The sequence below is a fragment of the Protopterus annectens genome, chromosome 3.part1 (assembly GCF_019279795.1).
Source record: "Protopterus annectens isolate FY-2018-M chromosome 3.part1, PAN1.0, whole genome shotgun sequence".
Lineage (NCBI taxonomy): Eukaryota > Metazoa > Chordata > Ceratodontiformes > Protopteridae > Protopterus > Protopterus annectens.
The window spans coordinates 1,407,225,152-1,407,244,931 of record NC_056732.1 but is presented as its reverse complement, the minus strand read 5'-3'; the positions used below and the strand labels follow the sequence as shown (position 1 = coordinate 1,407,244,931).

The window sequence follows — 19,780 nt, the reverse complement described above, 5'->3', positions numbered from 1 at the left end:
TTATTATCCATATCCATATAACAGAGCTTCCAATATCTCAGTTTTTGTATTTATCTTTTGTTCAGTCTCTTCACACATATTCATATGGGCTGCCACACTGGAATCTGTTTTAATCCATACTCCTAAGTACTTCATTTTATCATGTCCCCATAAATGTGGATATTGCTGAACCATTTCTTGTGTGGTATCTAATTTACTGCTATTGCATTTGTTTTTGCTTCATTCATTTTGTATCCCAAAAAGATTTGAAACAGTCTCAAAATGTTCCACAGCACTGATGTCCTTTTCTGCTTTTATCTGGTGTAAAATAATATAATCTGCAGATAGAGCCAGCTTTTCTGGACTACCATATCATACCATTTATTTATTTATTTATTTATTTATTTATTTTACATTTGTTTACCGGGGAGGTCCAACTGGACAGATCTGTCCGTTTTCAGAGGAGGCCCGGGGAGAAAAACTCCAAAAACAATTACTAGCATACTGTACAGAAGATATTTACATGAGCATTGCGGTTTACACATTGCTATAAAATACAGCAGATAGCATATGATTGCATGAGGTATTTACATAAGAACAGTGGTTTAGACATGCAGTTAAAAGTATAGGAGGTAGTAACGTGATTGTTGTTTGTATGTTTAGTAGAGATAATCTTGAAGATTTAATAAAGATACATTATATCCTTGAATTACGGAGTCCCTTATTTTCTTTGCCAGTGGTTCTAAATATAATGCAAATTTTATTTATGTATTTATTTGACATTTGTTAACTGGGTTAGTCCAACTGGGTAGATACCCTTTTTCAGTGGAAACCCGAGGAAAAAAGCTCCAGACATTACAATATGAAAATAGATATTAACAATTTGAAAATTAAATGAAATATATGTAAATAGAACAGTGGTACAAAATCATCTGACAACTTACAGTAAAGTAATGAACATATGTACAGAAGGTATTCTTTTTTAGCAAAGATATGCAAGTATCAATTACATGTAACACATTCTTAAGTTCTCAGATGTGAAGATGAGATTGTTTATTGTACTGATAAATAATTAGTGTGCAAACAGTTATCAAGAAAGGCTACAAGATGACAGGGTTCTTGTTATTTAAAGGTTCTTCGGGGGGGATAACACTGGGGAAAGAGGGCACGCCCGCCTGGTTCCTCTGCTCAAGCAGAAATTATCAAGGAGGACCCCATCTACTTCAATTTTTCCCTCCGATCCCTTATATGTCCTCCTAATCAGCCTTGTAATTTTATCAGGGAATGCAAATGCTTCCATTGCTCTGCTCATGAAGTCCCAACTTACTCTGTCAAATGCCTTGTATGCATCAAGACCCATCACCAACTGTGATATTTTTGTACATTCTGCTTCCCTATGGATCATTAGAGTTCTGCTACTGTTGTCAGATGTTTGCTTCCCCTCCACAAAACAGCATTGATTAATATAAATTTTGGCATCACTTTTGCCATTCTTTTAGTCATTATAGACATAAACACTTTATAGTAGTAGTTAAGTATTGAAATGGGCCTTGTGTGAAGCTGGATCTGATGTATCTTTGTTCCCTTTAGGTATTACAGATACCACTGCTGTCTTCCAGGATGTTGGTACTTCTCCTGTTGTTAAAATACTGTTAAACAAAACCTTCCATATCTTTATCATATTTCCTTCCTAGTTTCCACAGGAATACCATCTGTTCCTGAGGACTTTCCTGTAGATTGATTATACATTTATATTTGATCTCTGTATCCTGTTAGTAATTGAGCCTCATCTACCTCTAACCTTGGCATATTTAATTCTTCCATAAACATTTCCATTTGTACCTTTACTTGATATCCACATTTCTCTGCTTTATACAGACTTTCACACAATTTCCAAAATATTTCTAATACCTATACAGGATCACTTGTTCCCTTCCTTTGTTATAGGTTCCCTAAGCTTGGTGACAGCCTTTTCTACTTTTTGTTCCTTGAATCATTGTGCTAAACGTTTTTATGCTCTAAAGTTAACAAAAAACAGTTGCTTAACAGCAGTCATTCTAAACTCATGCATATTATTGAGGTATTCCCTCATTTTCTGTCTCTAGCATTCTGCGGTTGCTCCTCTTCTTGTTCTGCAAAATCCCCCAATTCTGCAATACTTCAACATTTGTCAATCCCTCTAAATAATTTACTTTTTAACCATATCTCTCTCTCAGATTTCCACCGTATTGTTAAACTCCACTTTAATTTTATCCCACTCCCTAACTATATTTTCAGAAGAAATTTATGTCTTCTCTATAATAGCTCCTGAATAATTTCCTCTACCCATTCCTTAAATTCTTCTCTTTTCAACAAATAGGTGGGAAATCACTGTTTTTTTTTATTTTAGTTATTAGTGGCACATGATCTGAAATAGTTGTTGGGTACATATGAAAAATATACATGTACCTTTCTAGCCTAGCCCAGTTTTTGTATCTTGGGGAATATGTAAATTCACTCTTAACTCCTAGTACTGAATTCACATCTTCCATGCCAAATATTTTCATAAATTTCTTCAAAAGTCTACCCACCTTATTTATACTTTCCCAGTCTGCCCCCCCCCCGACACATCTTCACTTCTGCAAATCAAATTCCATTCCCCACCTATAAATATTCCTTGCTGAAAGCTGATTATTTGTCTCAGAATTTTCTTAAGCTTCATTATATCAGTTTTAGGTGGAATAGAAGTACATGCCAATGTAATCCTCCTTCCTTGCCAGTAGTCCCTTAGTACTACAAATCTGCCATTATTATCCTTTTTTATCCTCTTATAACACTTTTGGAGCTCCTCTTGCAATTAATATAAGTACTCCTCTTTTCCTTTGTCCCAGGTATTCTGCTGAGTAACCATCCTGAAAACCTTTCTTTATCAAATTCATATGTTCAGTTCTTTCCAAGTGTCTCTTGTAGCATAGCTATTTGCACTCTGTTTTTTTAGTATAGTTCACTTCTCTTTCTTTTTTTGTATATATTTGAGAGACCATTGACATTTAAAGACATTACAGAAAGCATCATTGTACTAAAAAGTTATTCCCACCTTTTATATGTATAACAACTTTTTTGTTAAATGTCTAGTTCCATCTTTTGTGCTACATGCATATTGTTTGGCAGGTTAAACATTTATACAGTTTTGTTGTCATTTCCATTTGAGCCTGTGTCACATCTTACAAAACTTTTTGTTTTATTAAAAGCCATCAAAAAAATACAAACACCCCCAATATGCCCTAAAACTTAACTTAATACTAACACAAAATAATGTACAGCTTCAAATATTGAAGTTTTACCCTCCAAATAGGAACAAAAGTCCCAAACTGACAGTCACACTCACCGACTTGAGTTAACCTAAAAGAAATATCATCTATGCTACACATGGTGCAGCATGTGCTTCTATTAAGTGCTGTCTGTTTTTGTCTTATCTTTATAGCTGTCCCAGATGGGAAAAACACCTGAAGGCTTTCAGAGAACATTATCTCCTAGCCAGTTTCTTTCTTTTTTTTGTAGCCTATTTCTCTTTATCAGATTTTCTCCATGGAGACATAAGAACCAGATAGAAAATTGCTACCATGCATATATTTGTTTGCCAGAAAAAAAAGCCTTACAATATTCAGTATTCTTTTTTATTTACTTGCTTTCTTTTAAAACATATTACTAGATCAAGCTAAGGGCCTTAATCCAGTCATTCCCTCATGCAAGATTGAGAAAAAGCGCATTGTTTTTTTCATTTATCATGCTCTTTTAGCCAGACATTTTTCTTACATTGCTGTGCCTGTATTTCTTAAAACTGAACAAGGAGAAAGAGAGAAGAGAAAAAAAACCCACCTGTTTACAATAGTATCCCCATTACACTTAAAACAACTGATAAAATGTTACTTTATAGCATGCAAAGAAAATCATACACTATAAAATAGTGCTATTAAGAAAAATGTTTTTTACTTAAACTTTTTCCCACCTGTTCCTCCCTAAATATTTTTCCAGCATTAATGACATGAAGTAGGGCATATGCTTTAGAGTCCCCGACAAGTCCAAATAATATTTCCATTTTTTCTTGTTTGTCAGTTTCCAAGTTACTGTTTTTATTTCTGTTCATCTCCATCTCCCAAATCCTGTCTCTGCTTCATTTCCAACATACTCTCTATTCTTCTAGTCACCTCACATGTGCCCTTCCTTCTCTCCAGCATTTTCTGTTGAAACTTTGGAAAAGGTTTCACTGGCACAGTCTGTCTGTGGTCTTTATTACCAGAAGAACAAGAAGCATAATATTTTTCTGTTTCACAGCCCAATTTTTTATTGGACAAACTGTTGTATTTCCTCCTTAGTATGTACTTAATCAGAAAATGATTTTGTACCTCCAGGGAAGATAATTTTGAAGATAGCTGGGTACAGCAGTTGACATTCCCTGAATAGTGAAATAAATTTACCCCTCTTCTGCCTGGTGCACAATGAGGAAGCATTCTCCACAAACACTCTGTTGTCTCCTGTCTCACATTTTTAGTACTTTGTTCTTCTGCCACAGTTTTGTCAGAATCAACTCCTTGTGCTGGTACAATTGCATTTTTACTATTAAAGGCCTAGGTTGCTTTCTTATAGACAGGTTTGGAGTGTACCACACTATGTGCCCTTTCAATTAACAACTTGTGCTTTGAAATAGCAGTCCAGTTACATATTTGTGCTTTCATAAAATTAATGCAGTCTGTTCCTTCCAGCTTCTCTGGTACAGCTGAAAATGTCAGGTTTTCCCTAAGTGCTCTGTTTTATTTTTTGAAACATCTTTTCTTGAGCAGTCTCATATTCAGGCAACCTCTGATTTTTGCAGTTTTGTCACCTCATCTGAATGTTTGTTTAAAGCTTCTTCCATTTTTCTAGCCTTTTGTTTGAGTTGATGTACTGCATCAGTGTTTCATTTATTTCCAGGTCTGTGTGCAGTTGTCTTATGCTTTCCTCTTTTACTGGAAGTCATGTCTGGAGCTTGCACTGCTTTTTGCTGAACAACTGCAGTACTTTTCCCGGTCACTGTTTTTTCATCACCTTTTGTAGCTGATTTTTCTTCAAGTCCTCTGTATTTCTGTTTTTTCCTGGCATCCAGGCAGTGCAGTTACTAGACTGAAATTTACCCAGAAACACAAAAGTACTTTGCTGAGTGTCTGTTTTCACACAGAGAGCTAGAATTAAGCCATTATTTAATGTGCAACCATCCTGGATGTCCCCGTTTGTAGCAGTATTTTGTTCCCTACCAGACCTGCCTGATGTCTCCACTACCTTCTCCACATTTTCCTATTTATTCCATGGAAGGGCAAGAGATGGTGATAGGACCCATTTGTTTCTGCCCACGGTGCCTTATTAGCCCACTTGTCTTCCCCTGTTGTGAGACTCTGGTACAAGAGAGTGGGCCAGCTTGACTGACCTACCTCCCCATTGGAGCATCTGGCATCCCTTGTAGCAGCTCTCTCTGCTTCAGTGCTGCCAGCTGGAAAGAGAGAGTACCTCAATACTCTCATCTTACTTGCATCTATACATGCAACATATGCTGACAAGCTTGTGCTCCATAGGTGCAGCAGTTAATACCCCCACTAGGTGCCATCCAAATGGTGAGCCAGACTTGTCTTCTCCTATGAGTGAAGCAGTAGTGGCCACTCACTCCCATGGGCCCCTGCCAGGTCCTGCATGTGCCTGAGCCACTGGTTGAACTAAGGTCATATCCCTCTGTATCACTGAACGGGCTATTTTGTAATATTTTTTAATGTTGTTGGGATTCTAGCCAGTGTAATAGTTTCAGGAAGAGGAATTGTTGGGTTTTTTAATGGTGTCCTGTGGCAACTCTGGCTGTTCTGTTATAACTTTGATAACAAGCGTATTCTAGTAATATCAACGTTGCTTGTGACATTTTAAAGAAACATTGGCCAATATTGATGACAGATGAGGATGTAAGTAGAGTAGTTGGAGAGGTTCCACGTTTTACATTTAGAAACAATAGGACCCTGAAACAACGCTTATGTTTTAAGCAAACTGGATTTGTTAGGACATGTTCTGAATGGCAGGGCATTTACGCCAGTAGATAATGCAAAGCTTTTAGATGCATTTGGTCAGCTACTTCAGTTATGCATACCAGAGCTCATAGGGGTATTGAGTTTCAATTTTATGCAGCTTGCACTGACAGAAATCTTGTTTATTGGGCTCAACATAATACTTGTGAACTGTTTTATTTTGGGAAGACCAACCATACTTTGAAGGAGTGAATACTTGAACATGTGCATGATATATGTAATGGTAAACTTACTAATGCACTAGCTAAACTAAGTAATAGCCACCAGTTTAAATTTCTGGTTTTGCAGAAGGTAAACGTCAGTATTAGAGAGGGTGATATTGTTAATGAGACTGAGTTCATGGAATTAAGATGGATATTGGATTTTAAAGCAGATGCATATCCAGGACTTAATAATGCTGTCTCTTTAAAGCCAGCTGTAAAAAGGAGATGCTTACATTATTAAGACAAACCATGTGATTTTATCTTGTCTTTGATTGATAAGAAAGTATTTAAATGAGTTCTAACAGTTTATGTTTTTATGGTCTGAGGAAGCGGTAGTCCTGCGAAAGTGCTTACCAATTTTTACTGTTTTATTGTTTTATAGTTCTGATTAAAGTGTGTTTTATCCCAACTTCAACCCAGTGGACGTCTTTTCACTTAGTATACTGTTTTAACTTTGGTCAAGGACAGAGAGCTCATGACATTTTGTGAGGGAATGGGCTGTTTATAAGGGACATCCGTTGTGAAAGTGAGTCGACATCCATCATGGACAGCCCACAGCATATCCCTCACTGATGCCTTATTTAGGTGTGTGGGTAGGGCTGGTAGAAAAACAAGAAAATTCTCAATCCTCCCCTATGACTGACTGACTGAAGAAAACCCCCTCCCATTCAACCTTTGATATGGTGAATGAGTGGGATGATTGAGTAAGGGGCTGATGATCAACAGGTAGCAGTGGCAATGTGTCTGAGAAATTTCGTGTTAATATATATTTGGCAGATGTTAAAGTTCTGGATGCAGTTCATCTCTACATTGGTGCATATGAAGTATTAATTGCAGTGATACATTTCCCCTCCATATTATTCCTTTATATAGTGTGGCCATTTTTATTAAAATTCCTGGTAAATGTTTAAGTAGTGGCCCAAATTAATTTATTGCATTCCTTGATGATCTCTCTATAAGCATAGCATTGGAATGCATCCAGAGAGTTTAATGTGCATTTCCCTGAGCATGCCCAGTGGTGTGTGCTTTAATGTCTATGGATGTGTGCTGATGGTATGCCTACATTGACTTAGCAAGGGCTAAATGTTAACTTTCATCAGTGTAAAGAAAATATATCTTTACAAAGGGTGTAGTAAACAGATGGGAAAGGAGGAAAAAGAATCTTAGAGCTGTAGGCACCACGTATTATGTTGCAAAAGATGAGCCTTTCAGCTGCAACCAGGCATGCCTAGGTTTATGGCATTAACATGTCTAGATTGTTATGATTATCTGCTTGCATGTCAGTCAGGATGTTTTAGAAGGCAATTAAGTTTAAACACTAAAAGACTGCATTTTTTTTCCTGTTCTTTTTGGGTCTGTGCCTGCCACCCATAACCCACACTCTCCAGTAGGTGTTGAGCCTGTTTGTTTTCTGTGGAAAGGGGAATCCTTGGTCTCCGAAAAGCAACAGTCAACCTTAGGACCCTGTCATCCAGGCAGGCGCCAAGGTTGTGTATACCCTGTACCATCTTACTGCTTTGACTTTCCTGCTCATGCATCTGGCTTCACCCACCCACCCTCTTTCCCATACTGGTGTCTTCTGCATTTTATGGTGGGCTCAAATTGTCTGTAGGCTGGATCATTACCTAGTGCCACTAGTGCAATAGTTTACATCACTCTCGGAAGCAAGGCTTAGAGGTATCTCTGAATGCCCCCCCCCCCCAAACTTGACACTGACTTGCTTACCTGTATCACATCGGGGGCACACAGTGCCTGCCCACTGTGCAAAAGCCGTGTACACTTACCATTACTGGCTTGGCAAATCCAGCTTTCAGCCTGTGATCCATTACTGCATACCATGCACCTGAATCCATTAAGTGTCAGTACTTGAACAATCCAAACTTCCCCTCTGACCCAGAGTTGGTGAACTGACGTCTACTGCTCACTTCCACTCTCCTCAGTCTGGCTTTTGCCATGCCTGAGCTTCTACTGTTACTCAGGTTGTCTTGGTGTTGTAGTCAGTCCTTTGTCTGTGTTTTCTATGGAGTTGGCCAAGACTGACCTTGGAAATAGGACTAGAAAAAAAAAATAGAAGAATGTAAGGCTGATTGGCATCCTGAAGAGATTAGAAGGTGGTAAATGTTTACCTTTCACCTGAACTCTTTTGTCCAAGTGGCTATGTCTCCCGTACTATACTGTTGCCATTGAAAGTGTTCAGCAGACAAATGGTATTTCTCCAACACAACCCAGCAGGTCATTGCCCAGTTTTCTGCTTGTATATTGAAAAACAAAATTGTCAATCTCTTGTGGAAGCTGGGTAGGAACTCACACTGCAAGGAGCAGTAAATGTTTTGTGAAATAGAATACTTTTACCAAGGCAGGAAGAGAAGTAAGCTTGTTCCAGCTAGGAGATATTTCTGGTACATGTCTCTCAAGTTCAAGTGATTTTATCCAGCATAGTTTAAGGTATTGCTTTCCACAGGTGCTAAGACCTACCTGTCAGTCGAGAAGGTGATGGATTGCTTTCAGCAGTATATACCCCAGGATTGGGCTTTTATGACAGGCACTCAACTTCATCCTTCACTTGATGGTGTAAATGAATAAAGCCCTGAATATGACTAAGTTGATCCCAGTTTGATCAACAGGTCTAGTGCCGGTTGGTGTCTGTGTGCTTGTTGGTGGGGGGAGGAATGACAAGGCATAACCTTATCACTTGGGAGGAGGGATGGGTGCCCATAATTGGAGTATTCCCAGTGTTCTGCAAAAGAGACTGGAGAGCTGTCAAGAGATTGGACTGTGCTCCTGTGGACACCACTTGTGGAGGCAAGAACATTCCTTGCAAGAGTTCACTGCATGCCCATCCTTGACCATGTATTATACATAAGTAGGGGATTGTAGACCCAGCCAATCTGTATGCAGCAGTGATTTTTTTTGTCTTCCCACGGCATGTCATCATTACATCCTACTTGGGTGGGCTAGGGACTAGACCTTACTCCAGATGGCTTTAACTCTGGGTAATGCGATCTAAAAAACATCTGCTGCATTGATGAAAGAGGGGAGCTTAGGGTAAGCCCTTTGCTTCAGTGAACAAACCTCATTCTTTAGAAAAATACACGTAGGGTTGGGAAAGTAAAGCATCCCTTACTCTCCTTTCAACAGAAGGACAACCTCATCTACATCCTAAGAAGCCTTAGGAGCTCTTCACTTTAATCTGAACCAACATAGAGGTAAAAGAGAAGTTAACACTTCACTGACAATGTTATCTAACAATTCACTAGAAAGGTAACTGCTGTATAGCTATATTTCTGTAATCTGCCTCTGACTGTTGTTCTGATTTGCAAGTTAATAGTTTTTGTGTAAGATTTAGGACTTTTCTGATGAGGGGAGGGGGGAGAGTCCTAGGTCAGTACGAGAAGTTTCCAGAAAATGCCAGAAACCAGTGAATATTCGTGCTTCCAGTATTAAAGTAGAAAAGGATATTTTGGGCAGTAATATTTCCCTAATCTATTTATTTATTTTATTTTATATTTGTTGACCGGGATAGTCCGACTGGATGCATGTCCATTTTCAGCGGAGGCCCGGGGAGAAAAGCTCCAAGGGTAAGCAGATACAGCATTACATAATACCAGCATTACATATTACAAACAGACTATTTACAGAGATTACATAAGTAAGCAAGTTAAACAAGTTCCACAGGTTACAGTTAATCCTGAGCACAAGTCAGGATTAAATTAAATTACACAGTAAACTGGTTAACAGGTTTTTACACATTCTAGAGAGAGTTAGCCAGGCTTGATACATTGACATAGCCAGTTAAGTGACAAATGTTGTTTGAGTCTAGTTTTAAATTAACCTAAGGTGGAAAGTAAGGTAATATCAGCTGGAAGACAGTTCCAGGATCTACTTACAGAGTTTGCAAAGAGAGAATCACCGGCTGTGTTATTAATTTTGCTAGTCTGAATTAGTAGTTTGTTAGAGGATTGAAGCGGTCTAGGATTGTTATAGGGGGTGATAATATTTTTAAGTGCAGGAGTATTGTCCAGATTATAGAGGATTTTATAGGCCATAATCAGTTGGTTATACTGGATTAGGCTGGGTAGTTCAAGCCAACCAAGCTGATTTAGATTGATGCAATAATGTGTCCTAAAAGGCAGCCCAGTGGCAAACCTGGCAATGTGGTTGTAGCAAATTGAGAGTTTGTTAAGGACAGTCTTGTTTAAATTCGAGAGTAGAGGGGATGCATACAGAAGGGTTGAAAGAAGGTGAGAGCGAGCTATCTATAATTTATGCTCTCTTATTGAAAACAATGCACTAATACTGACTCTAAGATTGGATCAGGTTTTTGTACATCTCGTTATTTTTTTCCCTGGCCCATCAAGCAAGTTCTTGCACAACACAGTGCAAGTCAACATAGCCTTTGTAGATGGGCAGTACACCAGCCACCAGAAGGTGTCACCAGTGGTCTGGACCAAACAAAGTAAGAGCAAGGTGGTGTCCGCCACTTAATTTCATTCTCTACTAGTCTGGTCCTTCAGATGACCTTGTCTCTCTCCTAAAAATGGCCATCTGGGTAATAGTCGGGGCTTTGCCCCTCTCTGCCATGGGGCCAGGTCTCTTATCTTCTACAGTTTTAATCATAATGTATTATTTTTCTGCAACATGGAGATATTTCTCTTAACCTCTCTGTATCCACTTTCTGCAACTGTATGCTACCGTTTGTAAACCACACACACAACTGAACTGCACCACTATATTGTCTTGTACTAGTGTATTTATTGCAGTCTTGTGCCCAGGTTGTGTCTGAAAAGGGTTTTTGAACCCGCCTACCTGTAGTCAAATTAGTAAAATAAAACTGTGTCCTTGTATGTGTATGTGTGTGTGTGTGTGTGTGTGTGTGTGTGTGTGTGTGCACATATATAAGTTGATAGACTGTTACTAATGTCAGCAGCTCTCTGACAGTGGTGCAAGATCATTTTAATAGCAGGGTTGGGAAGTTTGCCCTTTACTCAATATTGTTAGATCTCAGAGTTGGTATGCATAATTAGTGAGGGTGTAAGTGGGGGGAGGGGTTTGCCTCCCTGCAAAAAGATATTTTTTTATTTACTCACTCCGAGATTGTGTTGGACCATGCACTGTCAGAGAGCAATAGTTTTTTTTTTTCTTCAATGTATTTCACATAGACTTTTAGTGGTTTTGCTCATTTTGTGTGTGTGTGTGTGTGTGTGTGTGTGACAGTACACAAGAACGACATTCATAACACCGAGACCAAAAGACCGACAACACAGATGATCGACAAGGTGAAATCCCGACAGCCGAAACACCGACATGGGCAACGTGTGAGCGCGACTCGGTAAGTGTGCGATAGTGAGGGATTTAGGGTTAGGGAGTGGACCGGTAAGTGTGCGATAGTGAGGGATTTAGGGTTATGGTGCGGGAAAGGTGAGTGTGCGGTAGTGTCGGACTTAGGGTTAGGGTGCGGGTAAGGTAAGTGTGTGATAGTGACGGACTGTAGTTTTAGGGGCGGGTTAAGTGAGTTAGGGTTAGGGTGCTGGTAGGGTGAGTGTGCGATAGTGACAGACTTTATGTTTAAGGGTGGGTTAAGTGAGTTAGGGTTAGGGTGCAGGTAGGGTAAGTGTGCGATAGTGACGGACTTTAGGTTTAGGGGTGGGTTAAGTGAGTTAGGGTTAGGGTGTGGGTAGGGTAAGTGTGCGGTAGTGTCGGACATTAGGGTTTGGGTTAAGGTTAGTGCATATATAATTGTGTGTAATGTGTAGTTTACATTTTGTGTGTCAGTGTTTTGGGTGTCGGTGTTATGGTGTTCGGTTTTGTGAGTTGTCGGTGTTGTGAAGTTTCGGTTATTTCGTCTCGGTGTTGTGAATGTCGTTCTTGTGTACTGTCGGTCTACTGAAGTAGACCCATATATATATATATATATATATATATATATATACATATACACATATACATATACATACATACACTTTTTGGGGGGCAGTTTGTGGATTGTATGTGCGATAGCTGACATTGTTATTATATAGCAAAGATAAAAAGTGTGCGCCTGTGTGTTTGTGTCTATATGTATATCTATCTATATATCTATCTATATATATATATATATATATATATATATATATATGTGTGTGTATATATTTAATGAATAGGAAGCATACCCCTGTAGAAGTCATTCTGAAAAGCTTAAGGTCATGCACTATCCTGTCTTTAAGTCTTTTGTACCTCATGTCTTTGTGAACTAGTATATTAATTTAAGATCTGATGTTGTTAATCTTTGTTCATTCCTTACTGATGGGTTATCTGTTCCGTCCTCGGAACCGAGCTGGCCAATATCAAGCTTGCATCAGCCAAAAACTCTCGAGCCAAGGTCCTACCCAGAATGCTGTACTCCCTGTTTCCCCAGATCTCGTTCGCCGCATTGCTGAACAACAGTGTCAAGCCACTCTCTCAGCTAAGTGTCTAATTTTTTTGACAGTTGATATATTATTGCTCTAAAATGTTATCAAAAGTTTATTCTAATATTTTCCTACCGTATTGCACACTTTAGACTCTCTCCCTTTAGTCCTTTCCCTTTATTTTACTCTCTTTTGTTACCTTTTGGTAATTCCCCATTACCGTTAGTAATCCTTCCTTTTCTCTTTTTACCCTTTTCTTGGGTAGCCGTTATTCTTCCTTTTGCTACTGTGCTTCTCCACAACAGATGTGTCAGATAAGAAAAGTTCTGTTGGTTTCAAGTATTGCAAGGATTGCGGCCGTAAGTTACCGCTTTCCGATGGTCATGACTTGTGTGTCTGCTGTCTTAATGTCTCCCACTTGACTGTAGATCCTCCGTGTGGGATCTGTAAAAACTTCTCTACCAGGACTCTGAACGAGAGGAAGAATAAGTTAATTTTGAAAGGTCTCCTCAAGTTTCCTTTCTCTGAAGCTATTTCTGGGTCGGAGGGCTCACCCCCTCCTGTTAAACCCCGCAAGAGGGGTTCTTCCTCTTCTTCGTTGAAGTCACTCCTTTCTTCTCCCTCTGGAGATCGTAGGGGAGTCGACACACAAGAAGGTGAAATTGATTTCTACTCCGGTGCTGCCACCTGTGACCCTGTCGGCTCCAGGCTCGGCACCGCCCCAAATGATCTTGACTACAGCCATGTCTCCTTTATCGATCTCGGCACCGGAGTTTTTGGTGCAGACAACTATGGTTCCGACAGTTATGTCGCAACCCCTAACGGCACCGTCAATACAGGTTCAGTCCCCTTTGGCACCGTTGGTATAGTCACCTTCGGCTCCAAGTATGACTCCACGGCGCAGACTTTTTTGGCACCGACATGTACTTTGATGCAGTCCTTCTCGGCACCGTCTTTATTGCTGGTGCAGACACTTTCCACTATGGCACCATATCCTTCGGGGCAGACCTTTGCCTTTATGGTGCAGACACCTTCAACTACCACGGCGCTGACATCTTCGGCACAGACTTTTTCCAAACCGTTTTCTTCAGTGCAGACTTCCTCGACTCTGAGCTCTGCACCTATTGAACTAGCAAGGACCAAATATTCCCCTTCATTGGATCCTTTTGCAAGCAGTCAGTATAGTCCTTTCCTGGAAAGGCCAGAATTGCCATCAGCCTTCTCCATGAGGTCAACCAAAAGTCTTTCTGAGCAGGATGTGTTGCGGCTTGTTGACCAGTTGCTTGTGGCCAGAGGTCTCTCTCAACCGTCAAAGTCCACGTTCCCTCATTCAGGTGAGCGTATTTTGCCTCAAACCCCAATGTATACTCCTCCTTCGACTTCTCCTCAAGTCTCGAAGCCTATTACTCCGAAAGCAACTTCCTTCCCTCCACCTCCAGTAGTGGATGTCACTTTGGAACCAGAGTCGTCCTTGTGGCCCTCGATGCACTGGGCATCGGGTTCTTCACAGGCCAGTGGCTGTGCCGTAGGGGAGGGCATTCCTGGCTCCATGCTGATTTTTTTTCTATGGCACCTTCCAGGGATGCTTTCTCTCTCACGGTTCATGGCCTTCTTGAGACTACTGGTCTGGGGGCAGGTTCGTCAGGGTGGGGTGTGACCCCGGTTCCAAGGTTGTCGTGCTCAGTTCTAGGCTCCCATCCCTCCTTGGGTGGGCCAGCCTTCCAGGCCATGGAAAGGGTGCTTGCCTCCACTGGCAAAGCTCATTTGTCGGAGTCCTCTCCCCCTCTGTGCCACAACTGCCACAAGCTTCAACCCCTGGACACCGGGCACAAGAGCTTTAGGTCTCTCCTCCTCAGGAGACCCTCTCTTTGCCATCTTCCCCAGAACCTCCCAATGAGGAAGAGCTCCACAAAGCATTGTGCAAGAGGAAGCTCATGGACTCCACTGAGGAGTCATTGACTGAAGGTACAGATTTTGATGACATGGAAGGGTCCCCATGGTCATCCTCTGATGAGGTGTCCTTTGTTGACATCCTCGCGATCCTTAGAGGGGTGACTGGAAGTCCTCTAATCCTTCCTCTGAGGAATCCATATTCCTGCAAGCTTTTCGTGCCCGGCCCCCTACCTCCTGGGTCACCCTGCCTGCCAATGAGCTCATCGTGTAGCAAACATGGAAGGCTACTGATACCATGGAAGCGATACGTGAGGCCAGACAAGGTATTATCGCCCTCCGCGGGGCACCCCCATTGGTCACGTGGTCTCCCAGTAGACACTATGGTGGTGGCAACTGCTACTAAGAAGGATTTGGCAGAAGAGAGCCAAGCTGTCCCTCTGCCCAACAAGGAGTCCCGAGCAATTGACAGATTAGGGAAGCGTATGTTTGCTTCATCGACCTTCGCCGTAAGGTCTTTGAATTATTTGGCACATTTTACGAGGCTTCAGTGAGATCTTATCAACCAGCTCTCTTAAACCTTGGCAGGAGCTGTTTCTGATGAAGTCCGTGATAATGTGGATTTTCAGATAGCCACCATAGAGTCCATTTCCAACTCTTCCATGCGTCTTATTTCTCACACAGTGGAAGGGGCAGCTAGAGCGGCAGGTGCAGGTATAGCCACCAGACAACATGCTTGAATGCGCCTTTGTAACTTTGCGGACTCCTTTAAGGCTTCCTTCATGAATGCCCCCATAGAGACCGCTTCTTTGTTTGACTCTAAAGTCAAGGATACGCTGGCATGGTGTGAACAAGATGGCAAGACCTTGTCTGCCGTTGGTGTCAGTGATTCTATTCCAGAAATAAGAGGAGCAGAAAGGTCTGGCACAAGAAATCACGGGGTTCTTTCCGGGATTCACGTGCCGAGTTTTCCCCTAGAGGCAGAGGAGGAAACTCCAATGGAAGATGCCCCTTTCGGGGCAGAGAAGGTCCGCAAAACCGGGGTTCCAGCGATTCTTTCTCTGGCCAACCCTATCGGTGCTCCTGAAGTGTTGCCCGACTGCTCACCTCTGGAAGTGGCCGGAGGTCATTTCTCCTTGTACCCTGCTGCCTGGCAAAAGATAACCGATTCTTGGGTACAATGGATTATATCCAGAGGCTATCACATCCCCTTCCATCTTTGCCCAGTCTCATCAAGAGTGTATTACCTGAAGTTCCACCCAGTCAAAGGGAAATAGCAGCACACAAAATCAAAAAGCTGCTACAAAAAAAAGAGTCATCCAGACAGTCCCCCCGGACCAGGTAGAATCCAGATTTTACTCGAGGTTCTTTTTAGTGCCAAAAAAGACAGGGGACTGGAGACCAATTCTGGATCACAGTACACTAAACAAATTTGTAAAAACAGAGAAATTCTGGAAGGTCATGGTTCAGTCTATCTTTCCTCTTCTGGATGAAGACTATTGGATGTGCTGTGTAGATCTTCAAGATGTGTATTACCACATAAAGATGGACAAATGCTCAGGAAGATACCTCCGCTTCCGTATAGGAGCCAGTTACTGCCAGTTTCGAGCCTTGCCCTTCGGTCTCTCTACAGCCCCCACAAAATGCATGGCAGTGGTTATCACTCATTTGTGACTAAAAGGATTCCAGGTGTTTCCATATCTATGAAACCTGCACAAAGCAACTCAGACCCAGATGGATAAAACACAAACAGCTTTATTACGAAGAAAGCACGAGTAAAAAATTAACGCCGACAGTGTAGAACACTTTTTCGTCATCAACTTCATCAGATAACAGTCTTTCTAGTTCCACCTTTTCTATATTAAGTAATTAAGTCATATCCAATGAAATTCAAGCTACAATTAAGGAATTAAATAAAATATCCGTAAATATGTGTTGTCACTTCATTCATCGTATTACTGAACCATGATGATACTATAAATACCAACAATATGAAATATGTTGTAAAAAAAGCCCTTTAAAATAGTCTTTTAAAATAGGTTTATTAAAAACACATTAATCCTATCTAACATAAAAATTCAAGATGTATAATTCCAGGTGACATTATAACTTTCCATATCTAGACGACTGGCTCCTTACTTCCCCCACCAAGCGTCTACTGGAAAAAGCCCTGCAGTATACTCTCTTAACAGCTCGAAGCCTGGGAATAACTATAAACTGGGGGAAATGCAACACAACCTCAACTCAATCTTTGGAATTCATAGGGGTACTGTTGGACACAAGAAATTGCACAGCATCCCTTCCAGAACACAGACTTCAGAGAATAAGACAAGTTCACTCGTTGCTCTGTCACCACAAATCCCCAGCTCGATCTGTACTTCAGCTATTGGGGACAATGGCAGCTTCAATCACCATTGTTCCCCTAGCCAGATTCCACATGAGACTTCTTCAATGGCTACTTCTCACTCAGTGGTACCCTTTACAACATCCTTTGTCTTTTCAAATAAGTGTGACTCAGAGATTCAAACAAGATTTACTCTGGTGGACATCTCGAAATCCCCAACAGTGGTCTCGCCCTACCCCCACATCTAACGATAGCCACAGTGATCACGGATGCCTCCCTGATGGGGTGGGGCTATGTCAGGGAATCTCGGTCCAAGGCACCTGCTTGGAGACAGAGGTCCTTTTGCATATCAATGCCCTGGAACTGAGGGTGGTGCTTCTAGCGTTGCAAGCATTTCACTCCATCCTTCCGTCAGGGACTATTCCGATCCAATCAGACAACATGTCAGTGGTATGGTACATCATCAAACAAGGGGGCACCAGATCTTACCCGTTATGCTGAGAGGCCTTGAGAATATGGCAATGGGCGATAGCTCACAACCGCTTTCTGATTGCAGCACACATTCCCGGGAGCTCCAACGTGATAGCAGATAAATTGAGCAGGTGCATTCTACAGCCTCATGAGTGGTCCGTCAATCCTCTGATAGCGGCAAAAATCTTCCACCGCTGTGGCCAGCCTTACTGCGACCTATTTACCTCCCAATCCAACTACAAGTGCAGCAGCTACTTAGTCCTGATCCCCCCCTCAGGGACAGTCACCAAGGTACGCTCTAGTCTACGCTTGGCCCTCGGGTCTTTTTTATGCCTATCCACCTCTTCCCCTCATCTCCTGATTTCTGAAGAAAGCACGACAGTTGAAGAGCAAAGTGATTCTCATTGCTCCATATTGGCCTCGACAAGTCTGGTTTCCCTTCCTCTGGCCTCACCTGCTAGATCAACCATGGATCCTCACTCTATCACCAACATTGATCTCCCATCCACAGGGTCTGATTCACACCAATCTAACAACCCTGAAACTGACAGCTTGGTTTCTCCACTTCCTATGATTGCCTAGCATGAACACATTTTGTCCCCTGTGTGCAATATTCTTATTGCATCTCATAAATCGTCCGCCAGACTAATCTGTCTTAACAAATGGAAGAGGTTCTCTCTATGGGCAGCAGAGAAGCAAATAGACCCCTTGTCAGCCCCGGTCTCGGTGGTATTAGATTACTTGTCACATCTTTTCCACTCTGGGGTGTCTGCCTCTACTATACTGTGTACATTTAGCTGCTATCTCAAATTTTCTTATTGGTTTTTAAGATTCTTCACTTATGTCACACAGACTCTGTAAGACTTTTTTGAAAGGGGTTATCCATCTAAAACCTCCCTGCAGAGAACCCGTACAACCTTGGGATTTGGCCTTTGTTTTGCAAGCTTTAAGAGCTCCACCCTTTGAACCTGCGTCCTCTTGTGATGTAAAATACCTCTCTTGGAAAACTTTGTTTTTGATTGCAATCACATCGGCCAGACGATTGTCAGAACTTCAGGCCTTATGCATCAAACCTCCTTACCTTGTCTTCCATAAGAATAGGGGTATCACTGAGAACCAATTCTACCTTTTTACCAAAAGTGGTGTCAGAGCGATCTATCAACCAGTCTATTGATTTCCCAGTGTTCTTTCCTAACCATTCTAACAAGGGAGATTATTGCTTGCACTCCTTGGATGTTCATAGGCAAATACGATTTTATCTGGACAGAAGAAAATGTACCCGTAAATCAGACCAACTGTTTCTGGCCTTTTCTAGACTTAGACGGGGTCATCCTGTATCAAAGGTTACATTGGTTTTATGGTTGAGAAATTCTATCACCTTTATCTACAACAAAAACAATCTCACCTTGCCTCATAAAGTCAAAGGACATTCTGCAAGATCTATGGCAACTTCAGCAGCCTTCCATGCTAAGGCTTCCCTCAATGATATTTGCTCAGCTGCAACTTGGGCTAAACCTCATACATTTATTCTTCATTACAAATTAAACTTAGCCTCCAGAGGTGGAGCTTCGTTTGGTTCCATGGTGCTCAGGAATGTCCTTCCATGAGGGCCACTCAGGAATACAGGTAGCTGGGGACACTGTCCCATCAGTAAGGAATGAACGAAGATTAACAACATCAGATAAAGAAGTTATGTCTTACCATAACGTTCCATCTGTGTTGTTGATCTTTGTTCGTTCATTACTTCCCACCCCTCCGTCCCCCATCCGGAGGTTCTTGGTTGATCTCATGTACTCCTTTCTAGAAAGTCTGTTATGACCAGAGGTAGCCTCTACTTTTATCTGTCAACTTGCAAACTCGATCTGAGGTAACAGGGGAGTAGAGCATTCTGGGTAGGACCTTGGCTTGAGAGTTTTTGGCTGACGCATGCTTGATATTGGCCAGCTCAGTCCTGAGGACGGAACTGATAACCCATCAGTAATGAATGAACGAAGATCAGCACCACAGATGGAACATTATGGTAAGACATAACTTCTTTTTGTGGACCTAAGTTTCATATTATTTAGAAGTAGTGGTCTGTCACAGTTGTACCTGCTACAGAACATTTTCTGTTTTAACATAGGTAAGAGTGTTTCTGTTTTAGTATTCAGTGATGCTAAAACTTAGCTCGCTCTTTTTTTTTTGAACAGGAGATGGACATGGTACGAGAAACAACACAGTGGGAGAAGGAAGAACTGGAAAAAGTGGTAAGAGAGTGCTTGAAACATAGATGTAGTTGCTCATATCCCAACTTGCTTTTATAGCTTGTGATCTATATGTTTAGCAGAAGTGTTGTGCCCTTCTGATAGCCTTCATTTCCTACCATTTTGAACCCGTTCTGTTTAGAAAACCTCTGTCATCGCATGCCAACATCATTAACAGTTCAGC

At 41.4% G+C, this 19,780-nt stretch overlaps 1 protein-coding gene across 15 annotated transcripts in view; it reads left to right on the top strand.

The window, feature by feature from the left end:
- The window catches only part of SCRIB (scribble planar cell polarity protein), a 2,800,411-nt gene that overhangs the window by 1,482,661 nt on the left and 1,297,970 nt on the right, over positions 1-19,780 (top strand). For all 15 annotated transcript variants that reach the window (XM_044067477.1, XM_044067487.1, XM_044067486.1 and 12 more), the window contains one exon: positions 19,543-19,599. In XM_044067477.1, the coding sequence (XP_043923412.1) occupies positions 19,543-19,599 (57 nt within the window). The remainder of the gene's footprint in view (positions 1-19,542; positions 19,600-19,780) is intronic.